The sequence below is a fragment of the Lonchura striata genome, chromosome 27 (genome assembly GCF_046129695.1).
Source record: "Lonchura striata isolate bLonStr1 chromosome 27, bLonStr1.mat, whole genome shotgun sequence".
NCBI classification, from domain to species: Eukaryota; Metazoa; Chordata; class Aves; order Passeriformes; family Estrildidae; genus Lonchura; species Lonchura striata.
The window spans coordinates 2,501,705-2,513,205 of record NC_134629.1 but is presented as its reverse complement, the minus strand read 5'-3'; the positions used below and the strand labels follow the sequence as shown (position 1 = coordinate 2,513,205).

Genomic DNA, 11,501 nt, shown 5'->3' with positions numbered 1-11,501 from the left:
GGGGCGGGGTCTGGAGGGTCCTGGAAGGGTCCTGGGTGGGGTCTTGGGAAGGGTCTGGGGGGGTCTCAGGGGGCATCCTGGGCTGGGTGCAATTGGGGTCTGGGGGCTCTCAGGGGGTCCTGGGCCAACTTTGGGGGGGGGCTCTGGGGAAGATTTGGGGTTCCTGGAGGGGGTCCTATGGAGATCTGGGGGTCCCAGGCAGTCCCAGGCTCACCCTGAATGGGGTATGGGGGATTCGGGGGACGGGGGCACAACAGCAGTGATTTTTAGGGGATTTTGGGGCTTTTTAGTGGAATTTTGGGGGCCTTCATGTAGTAAACAGGGCTCGTGCCTTTATTAATGTTCAGCTCTTTATTCAAAAGATCAGCAGAGCAAGGGAGCTCAATACAGAGCTCACCCCCGCTGTTGTAGCTTTTTCCCAGTAGCCAAAGGGCGAGAAGGCTGCAGAGTCTGTCCCTGGAGTCTCCGTGGCACACTGGTAGCCGGAGGTGAAGAGGTGTGCAGTCTGTGTCTGAAGTCCTGGTAGCCGAAGGGTGAGGGTGAATCAAAGACGGAAGCAATCCGGGCAGCAGATATTCTTTATTGCAGCGCTGGGCACATGGGGGATCTCTCCTCCTAACATGTGCACCGTGCAGCTAAGAAAGCTGTGATTTATCTTACTAAAACATGCATATTCATTACAAGTCCTGAAAATTATTTACATATTCATGATTATTCCGAGATAAGGATGCGCAAGCGTAGTTGCATTTTTGGGTGGTCTTCGGTGGTCGTCAGGGGTCCTCTGGTGGTCGTCCATAGTCTTCATCACTCTGTCCGCTAGTTGAACTTTTATTTCGAGCATGCGTGGTAGTTTTTCTGTGCTCTGGGCCTCATCTTTTCCTCCTTTCATGATATATAGCCTATTCAACTGACCACAGTCCATCTGCTGAGTATGCATTCTTTACATATCATCAGGAAGCTTATCAGAGTAAAGGAAGCTTATCAGAGTAAAATACATAGCCAAGGACAAAGTTTCTACATCTGTTTGCTAATGTCTAGAATAACAGGATACTGGTGCATATACATAGCACATAACGTTTTCTTCACTTAATTCTTTTCTAGTCATTTAACCCTTAAGTAGTTCTGAACAGGTCAGGTCCCTGTATCAAGTCCCCCCTTTTCTATAACCATTGCAAATTCTTTTGCAATCATATTACGCCTCCATATCTATATCTTTCAATATTAGTTGCTTCTTTGTTACAAAGTAAGACACACTTAATTAAAATCCAGACTATGATAATTAACAATATTACAAGTATTACGGAAATAAAAAGTTGTTTTAACCAATTCAAATTAGGTAACCAGGATGTTAGGACTTTCCACAATTCTTCAAATCCCCACGAGGTGTCATCCTTGGTTACCTCATGGAGTATCTTAGTCTGTTTCCAGATTTCACTTAAATCTGTAGCAATTCGATTATTCTGATCTACATATACACAGCAACTTGTATTTATAATGGTACAAACCCCCCCTCGTGAAGCTAATAATAAATCTAAAGCCATTCTATTTTGCTGCACTACTTGTGCAAGGCTATTTATCTCAATCTGCTGTGCTTGAATTGCATCTATTGTTTTATTTTCAATGTCTTCTACTACTGCTGAAATATTTATTATAGCTTTTTCTAATTCACTTACCCCTAGCCAAGGGAGAAACCATCTAGCAAAGGAATGAAATGCATTCTGCCTTTTTATTAGGGGATTTTCTACTTCCCGTCTAATTCTTCGAATATGTGTTTGAAGCCAACCTTCGGATAAATGATTATGTATAGTTATGTTTGGGACTACGGCTCCCAGGGTGCATGTTCCCACCCAATTTTCAGGTAACACTTTCCATGCAGTATCATTGCACAGCCAATACCATCCTTTTCCTTCTGGAACTGGCCAGAGGGTACTATTAATAGAGGTGGGGGACCCGATATATTTTATTTTATTACAACCCGTTTGATTTCCTACATAATGGACGTTATTACAACTCCCAACTTTATCTAATCCTTTAGGTGGGTTACACCTCTGCACACATTTATAGTAAGATTTTTTTAATTGGAGGGTTATGAATTTTTAATGGCTGAGCTCTATATGTATAATTTACCCAGGTGGTATTCTCCCAATATCTCGTCCACGGATTATTACCAGGTATGGGGATGCCTATTAACAAGATCTGTTTTCCACTGTATTCAGGCATATGTGTACATATCCAACAATTAGTTCTATTCAGAGTTCGAGATATACCTTCCGTCAGCGAAAGATGAAGATTCAAATCCCACCGTGCCCAGGCTCCCCCATAGGTCAAGATAATCTGGAAAATCGCAATCTGGTAGGTCCTACGGGAGTAGCAGTCCATGGTTTCGTAGGGGCCTTCTTTATTTTCGAGTAGTGAATCCAAGCTGGGTGTTCTTTAATCTTCACCGCAGTGAATGTTGTCAGCAGCACTTGATATGGACCTTTCCACTTTTCCTCCAAGGGTTGTCCTGAAAAATTCTTAACATATACATAATCACCAGGTTCAAAGGCATGGAGGGGGTGATCTAATCCCCTTACTCTAGTACCCAAAACATTTTTATGTATTTCTGATAATTGTTTCTGCAATGCTTTCATGTATTCCAGTAAATATCCTTCCCCAATTTGTGCCAATTCTTCACCCTTAAATTGAAGTTGATAGGGTCGCCCATATAATATCTCAAAAGGGCTTAAATTTTCCTTTGTCCGAGGTTTAACTCTTATTCTCAATAATGCCAATGGTAAAGCTTGGGGCCAAGTTAAATTTGCCTCCTGACTAATCTTTGCTATCTGTTGTTTGAGCATATGATTCATCTTTTCAACTTGGCCACTTGCTTGAGGTCTGTACGGGGTATGTAACTGCCAGTCTATTCCTAATGCTTTTCCCACTTGTTGAACAATTTTAGCATTAAAATGTGGTCCTCGATCGGAGGATATTGTCGATGGAACTCCGAAACGAGGAATTATTTCATTCAGTAGCGCTTTAGTCACTTCTCGCGCTTTGTTAGTCCTGCAGGGATATGCTTCTGGCCATCCTGTGAAAGTGTCTGTCAGGACCAAAAGATATCTATACCCCCCTTTTCTGGGGAGCTCAGAAAAATCAATTTGCCATTGTTGCCCAGGGCAGTTTCCTTTACCTATCATCCCCAATTTTATTTTGCTAGTTGTGTCTGGATTATTTCGTTGACATATTTCACATTGCTGCGTTACCTGTTTTACTGTGGTATACAAATTTCGCCCTACTATTCTTTTGGTCACTTCTTTGTATAATGCATCTGCTCCCCAGTGGGTTTTTGTATGTTCTGCTTGTATTAGGGGCCACAAAATATTAGAAGGAACTAATATGTGACCTTCTTTCAACTGTATCCAGCCCTTTGTTCCGGGCTCACCTCCTAGATCATTAGCCAATTTCAAGTCTTCTTTTGAGTATTTAGGTGACTGTTCTAAATCAATTGGTTTACTGTCTGGTATCAAAGCACATACCTTTACTTCCTCTGCCACTCGCTTGGCCTCACTATCAGCCAATCGATTTCCTATTTCTTGGTCAGAGTTACCTTTTTGGTGTCCTCGGCAATGCATTATAGCTACTTTTTCCGGTAGTTGAATTACTTCTAATAATTTCAATATTTCTTCTGCATGTTTGATCTGTTTCTTCTGGGTGTTCAACAGTCCTCGTTCTTTCCAAATTGCTCCATGCGCATGCACCACCCCGAAAGCATATTTTGAATCAGTCCAAATATTTATCTTCTTTTCTTTTGCAAGTTCTAGTGCCCTTATAAGGGCCACTATTTCTGCTTTCTGGGCCGAGGTTCCTGCAGGAAGAGGGTTGGCTTCGATTACCTTTTGAGTAGTGGTTATCGCATATCCCGCTCTCCGCTGTCCCAGTTTCACGAAGCTGCTTCCATCTGTGTACCAGGAGTCTTCAGCGTCTTCTAGAGGGGTGTCCTGGAGATCTGGACGGCTCGAATAGGTGGCTTCGATGGTCTCTATGCAGTCGTGGGACAGTGGTTCTCTTTGGGCACCGCTGAGAAAAGAAGCTGGATTTATAATGTTAGTAACAATTATTTCTATATCATCTTGTTCGACTATGATGGCTTGGTATTTCAGAAATCTCTGTGGGGAGAGCCAATGGTTCCCTTTTTGTTCTAACACAGCTGAGACAGTATGGGAAACCATCACCGTTATCTTCTGCCCTAATGTGAATTTGCGTGCTTCTTGAATGTTTATTACAACCGCCGCCACTGCACGTAGGCATCCTGGCCATCCTTTGCTTACCTCGTCCAGCTGCTTGGAGAAGTACGCCACTGCCCGCTTGTAAGGGCCAAGTTCTTGGGCTAATACTCCAAGTGCCATCCCCTGTCTTTCATGTGAGAATAATAAAAAGGGTTTAGAGACATCTGGTAAGCCGAGGGCCGGAGCCTTCATCAGTTCCTTTTTAAGTTTCTTGAAGGCGGCTCGAGCCTCTGCCGTCCATTCTATTTTAAGTCGGGTTTTCTTTAGCAGTTCATATAGAGGTTTAACTATTACACCATAGTTGTATATCCATAAGCGGCACCAACCTGCCATTCCCAAGAATGTCCGCAATTCCTTGGCTGTTTGAGGCTCCGGGGTGCGACAAATTGCCTCTTTTCGCTCAGTTCCCAATTCTCTTTGTCCTCTGGAAATTTCTAATCCTAAATAAGTTACTCGCTGTTGCACTATTTGAGCCTTTTGTTGGGATACTCTGTATCCATTCATTCCTAGGAAATTGAGAAGTTCTATAGTCCATGAGAGACACTCTTCCCTGTTCTCAGTGGCTATTAAAAGATCATCAACATATTGCACGAGGACTCCTTTACCATCTGGGGGAGTCCAATTTTCCAAATCTTTAGCTAACTGATTTCCAAAAATCGTAGGGCTGTTTTTAAATCCTTGTGATAGTACTGCCCAAGTTAATTGTGTTTTTCTTCCTGAATCCGGATTTTCCCATTCAAAAGCAAATAGCTTCTGACTTTCTGAGGCCAGCGGCAAACAGAAGAAGGCATCTTTGAGATCCAGTACAGTAAACCAATGTAAGGTATCTCTCAATTTAGTTAATAGTGTGTATGGGTTGGCTACAACCGGGTGGATGTCTTCAACTATTTTATTAATTGCCCTTAGGTCTTGTACTAATCTATAACTTTTTCCATCTGCCTTTTTAACGGGTAAAATCGGAGTGTTGTATTCTGATTCGCATTCCGTTAGCAAATTGTATTGCAGAAATCGATTAATAATATTTTTGATTCCTTCCCTGTCTTCTAGCCTTAAGGGATATTGTTTAATTCTTACCGGCTTTACTCCTGGTTTCAACTTGATTACGACAGGGCTTGCATTTTTGGCTTTCCCCGGAACTTCACTAGCCCAAACCCCTGGATATACCGGGTCCAAAACCTCTCTAGGTATTTCAGAATGGCTTTGAGTTTGTATTAAGGCTAGACTCAAAACTTCCACTAATTGTTCTTCTTGAATTTGAAATTCAATTTTCCCTTTCTGAAAAACAATTTTTGCCTCAAGTTGTTCTAGCAAATCTCGCCCTAGCAAGGGCTTTGGGGAATTTGGTAAATATAGAAACCTGTGAATTCCAATTTGTTTTCCAAGCCGATAATTAAGTGGTTTAAGGAAATAAGCTTTTTCCTTTTGTCCTGTAGCTCCAATTACAGTGATAAAATCTTTGTCTTTCGGCATTAATTGTTGGTTCAGTACCGAATAGGAAGCCCCGGTATCAACAAGGAAATCTATTTCTTTCTTTTCTTTCCCTAGCTCAATTTTAACCAGGGGATCCGCTAGGGTGGTGTCCCCCGGTCCCCTTCACTGGTCTGAGCCCATCTGGGCTAACAAAGGGGGCTTTCTTGTCAACTTGGGACATTCCCCTTTCCAGTGCCCTATCTCCTTACAGTATGCACACTGATTTGACTGTAAGGTTGGGCGCTGCCTCTTTTCTTTATTATTTTGAGTTCCACTTTTCTGCTTTTCCAATGCAGCCACCGTGGCTTCCGCAATTACCTGTCCCATTTTATACTTGCCCTGCTCTTCTCGGTTTCTATATATCCTCCAGGCTTCTTCTAGCAGCTTTTCTAAATCCCTAATATCAGGTTCTTTCAGCTTTTGGAGTTTTCTCCTTATGTCTTCTGATGACTGTCCCAAAAATAAGGAAACTAGCTGTTGTCTGCCTGTATCAGAAGCGGGATCTAGGGTGGTATATTTTCTCATAGCAGTCCGTAATTTGTCAAGAAACTCCGTAGGAGTTTCTGCCGAGTTTTGCTTGATTTCATATAAATTTGACCAATTTACTGCCTTCGGTACGGCCGTCCCGATACCAATCTTAATCCATTCTTGGTATCTTTTAAGTAGCCTGTAATCTTGGTCGTCATTTGGGTCCCAATTAGGGTCATCTCTAGGGACGTGGGTTTCGACCGTACCCTGAAGGGTTCCTGCCGTGATTTGAATTTGTACTTGTGTACGAGCACTTTTAATTATTAATTGTTTTTCTGTTTCAGTTAAGGCATCCAACATCAAATCTATATCTTTCCAATCTGGATCCTGATTTTTAACTATTAATTCAAATCGTTTTGCCACCCCTTCCGGATCATCCCGGTATCCCTTTACTACTTCTCGCCAAACATCCAAGTCATTCATAGAAAAGGGAATTTTAATTCTGGTGGGTCCTGTTGCTCCCATCGCTTGCCTTAACGGGGCTTGAATTATCGGCCCCATTTTACTCCGAGTTCGAGCTGTGATGGGAGAAAAGTTCATTTTTCCAGGGACAGCCTCACCAGATTTTTCTATGCGATTACTTTTATCTGATTCATCTGATGAGGTAGAAGGTCGGGATCTAGGGGGGGGAGGGGTTTCCGGGGGAGAAGGGGGTTGGGGTGGAGAACTATAATCTTCTATTCTTTCCTCTGTTTCTTTAAGTTTTACACACCTTTGCCCTATACTGCAAGCCGAACAACACCGTTTTAACCTAGTCCCATTCTTTCTCTGTTCCTTTTCCATAGCTAACACCAAAGGATCCTGGGGTGCTACGTTTATCCCACATTCCTTCTGCCATTCAGGGTGATTCCGCAAAGTGAAAAACATATCCGCATATCCCACTTCATCCCACTTTCCTTCCCGCCTTAAAAACAACATTAACTGCAACAAAGTATTATATTGCAAAGTTCCATTGAACGGCCACTTCTCACCCTCTTCTAACTTATACAAAGGCCACCACTGGTTACAATATTTAATTAATGTTTTCTTATTCACTGTCCCTCCAGGAGTCCCACCTATTTCTTTCCAATGCATTAAAATACAACCCAAAGGGCTCTTCTTCACGATTCCCCCGCTCTGTCGTCCACCCATTATACTATGCACCAAACAGGACACTTTTTACAGCAACACAAAATTCCAACAACAATCAGAATAATTCCAAAAATAAGCAACCAAACCCAGTACGTGTTAAACAGTTCCCAAACCATTAACTCAGAAGCGTATGTCTTAATATACCAAAGTAGTAGACCACAACCAAATACGATCGTATAACAAACACAAACTCCGCGGGGAGCTTATTCAAAACCAAATACGATCATATAACAAACGCTACCCCCTGCGGGGAGCTTATCCAAAACCAAATACGATCGTATAACAAACGCTACCCCCTGCGGGGAGCTTAACCAAAACCAAATACGATCGTATAACAAACGCTACCCCCTGCGGGGAGCTTAACCAAATGACCGGTCCCAAACAAATAATAATAAAGAATACCTGTGCCGCCGGGGCGAACGGAGTTCTTGTCTGCTCCCGCGGTGATCCGAATGAGGCGAGGAGCCCCTCCGGGAAGATCCCGGGGGTACCCTAGGGAGTCCTGTTCCCAGCGGGTCCCGCGGCCGAGCAGAGAGTCCTCCTGGCTGGCTCGCCAAATTGAATCAAAGACGGAAGCAATCCGGGCAGCAGATATTCTTTATTGCAGCGCTGGGCACATGGGGGATCTCTCCTCCTAACATGTGCACCGTGCAGCTAAGAAAGCTGTGATTTATCTTACTAAAACATGCATATTCATTACAAGTCCTGAAAATTATTTACATATTCATGATTATTCCGAGATAAGGATGCGCAAGCGTAGTTGCATTTTTGGGTGGTCTTCGGTGGTCGTCAGGGGTCCTCTGGTGGTCGTCCATAGTCTTCATCACTCTGTCCGCTAGTTGAACTTTTATTTCGAGCATGCGTGGTAGTTTTTCTGTGCTCTGGGCCTCATCTTTTCCTCCTTTCATGATATATAGCCTATTCAACTGACCACAGTCCATCTGCTGAGTATGCATTCTTTACATATCATCAGGAAGCTTATCAGAGTAAAGGAAGCTTATCAGAGTAAAATACATAGCCAAGGACAAAGTTTCTACATCTGTTTGCTAATGTCTAGAATAACAGGATACTGGTGCATATACATAGCACATAACGTTTTCTTCACTTAATTCTTTTCTAGTCATTTAACCCTTAAGTAGTTCTGAACAGGTCAGGTCCCTGTATCAAGGGCATGTGCAGAGCCTGCTGCCAAAGTGCAGCAGCAGCTGTCCCCTGTCCTTCCCTCCTGGGAACACCAGGAAGAGTTGTTCCTTTGTTCCTGCTTCCCACAGCCCAGTCCAGTCTGGTCCCCTGCAGGCTATGGTGACAGGTCAGACACAGACCAGGGATGTGGTTCCCTTTTCCCCAAGCAGCGCACCCATCCAGCCCCCTCCACTGTGCCCAGCCTTCCACTTAGGGGTGTTTTCATCCCCAAAACCCCCTCCCGTGATTCCACTGGTCTCTCTATTTTGCATCCCAGTCCTAGAATGGTAGTGTGGGTGGGGGTGTAGGTGATTCCCAGGAGCAATTCGCTAATTAATATTTCAATGTCAGTACTTAGCCCAAACCGAAATGTCTCAGCAAGGCTGTTTTGTTCATAATAAATCCCTCCACTATTTCTTTGATCGGGCTTAAGCCCGCATCAACTTACAGTCTCTGGCTTTTGAGGGTTAGCTTCTTTGGGTAATTCTCTTAATTCCTAGCAACTAAGTGAGACTTAATAATATTCTAACTAAAACTTTCTTCAGTTGACCTGCTTGGCTAAAGGACACTTATTAAAGAATTACAAAGTGTTTAAACTTTTACCGTGGTACTTTAACTCAGAAATGGTTATTACTACCTTACTGTATATCAGCTTCTAGCAAGTTTTTTAAAATTAGTTTTAAGTCTTCAGGTCCCCTAATTACCGTCCATAGACAAGAGGAGGTGGGTGACCCTGTTGGGTGTGGTCTGGTGTCTGGTGGTGGCAGATCTTTTTCCAACCATTCTGTTCTGCTAGCTGTCAATCCCACCCGCAGCTTGAGCGCAACCACGAGCACGGCGGCCGTGGAGAGGGGTAGTCCTGATGGCCCCGGGCTGGCCCGGAGCCAGGGTAGACCTTTTGTCCCCCGCCACCGCTCACATCCAGGGCACTGCAATGAACCCAGCAGCCCCGGAGCCAGGGTAGACCTGTTGTCCTGGCCACAACACCTTACGGTCACTCAGCATCGGGGTAGACCTGTTGACCCTGGCCATGAAGGTCCTGCCACGAAGCAGGTGACCCTGGAGCTGGGTAGACCTGATAACCCTGGGCCGGCGCGGAGTTGGGGATGACCTGATGTCACCCGTCACTGCCCGTGGCACGGGCACCGCCAAGAGCCGGGAGTCCCCAGATCCTGGTAGACCTGATGGCTCCGGAGACGGGTAGACCTGATTGCCCCAGGCTTGCCTGGAGCAAGAGTAGACCTGCTGCCCCCTGACAACGCTTGCCGCAAGGGTGCCGACCCAGCACCGGCGGCCCTGGAGCCAGGGGAAGCTCACAGCCTCCTTACAGCCCAGAGCCGGACAGCTCTAGCAGCCCCATCCCAGCCCATAAACCGCCCACTTTCAAGACCAACACATATTTTTGTATTTTTCTGGGTTGTATTTCGTTTTTTGGGGTGGTTTTTTGGAGGGCAGGTGAGGTGCAGGGCTTTTGTTTTGGGTTTTCTGGTTTTGTTTTGGATTTTTTGGGTTTTTTTCCTTTGGGTTTTGTGTTTTGTTTTGAGATTTTTTTGGTTTGGGGTTTTATTCAGTTTGTCTTTAGGGTTTTATTCCCCCCCATTTTCTCCTTTCTTGAAAGAATGGCTCTTCTATTTGCCTGGTATGAGAAACTTAGCCGAAAAAGAAATTTTCTTGGCAGATTTTGTTCAGTTTCCTTTATTATGCAGAGCACCCGCAGGCGAGCCGACGGGCAGCCCGTGCCCTGTGCTCGGGTCTCCTGAGGTGCAGAACTGTGGAAACGGCGTCCCCAGTGCCCCCCGCCCCCCGTCCGGGAGCCGACACAGCCCTGCCCCGCAGAAGAGAATGTCAGCGGGGCCAGCGGGGAAGAGAAGCCCGTCCGTGCGGCGGAAATCAGCTCGCAGCCGCCGGCCCCGGTGCGACTCGGCCCGGCCCGCCCCGCCGCCGGCAGCACCGCCGGCAAGCGGGCGGCCGCTTTGGGGCCGGTTCCTTCAGGGCCCGCAGAGGTCTTCGGTCCTCGGAAGGAGCCTGGGGGGCCGCGGGGGCTCGGTGCCGAGGCGCCCGGGGCCGGCACGAAGCCGCCCGCCCTCGGGCCTCGTTGACACAGAGAGAGAGACAGACACAGGGACACACGCCCGGCTCCTCAGACACCACCGCTCCCCACCGCCCCCGCCGCTCCCGCTCGCACGGCCGCACACTCTCGCATCCCCTCTCTCCCCGCCCCTGCCCTGCCCCTGCCCCTGCCCCTGCCCCTGCCCCTGCCCCTGTCTGTCGCGGCCCCCGCCCAGCCATGGTTGGGAGCGCCCCGCCCTGCCCCATCAGACTCCCTGGCACCGCCTGCAGACTTTTGCCGCCCCCGCCCGGTCTCTCCTTGGCCAGTTCGCACAGAGGCAGGGGTAGGAGGGTACTGAAAACTTTCTCTTCATGGCCAACATCAAAAAATGTGAATATGATAAATTGAATCAAGCAAAACCCTTCCCTCTGCTCCTTGTGACATCCCAGCAGCATCTGACATGTCCACCATCTACAAGGCATTGCCATAAAGGCAGGATTTTAGACAAAGGCATAAGAAGAGGTGATAGGTAAAACTTACAATAAGATGCTGAGTAAGGAGTTATTTAAACTTCTGAAAAATTGGGAAACTCCCAAAAGCTCAAAGCATGAAGCCATTTAAAGGAGATGCATTGGAATGACCAGAGAACAGCTGCAGGAGGAAATCTGGGAGCAATGGGAAGGACATACATGCAGCTGCTCTAAATGAAGAGATGTCCTTAGATAGGGCCATTTAACCAGGAGTCCTGGAAACACCCAAAGGAAGCGCGTCATGAAATATTATACTGAATGTTGGTGGCAGAGGTAGAGGGGAAGATGAGTATTTCTTCTCCTGCCATCAGTAGAAGAAAGCAGTAGAGCCAGGAAATTGCT

General features: G+C 46.0%; 1 protein-coding gene across 1 annotated transcript; it reads right to left on the bottom strand.

Annotated features, from left to right (window-relative positions):
* Nucleotides 1-560: 560 nt before the first annotated feature.
* On the bottom strand, nt 561-2,009 carry LOC144247548 (endogenous retrovirus group V member 2 Env polyprotein-like; the record flags this gene model as incomplete). The annotated part of the gene is made up of 1 exon (XM_077788556.1): nt 561-2,009. A coding segment is annotated over one exon (822 nt), but the record flags the coding sequence as incomplete, so codon positions are not given.
* Nucleotides 2,010-11,501: the final 9,492 nt, after the last annotated feature.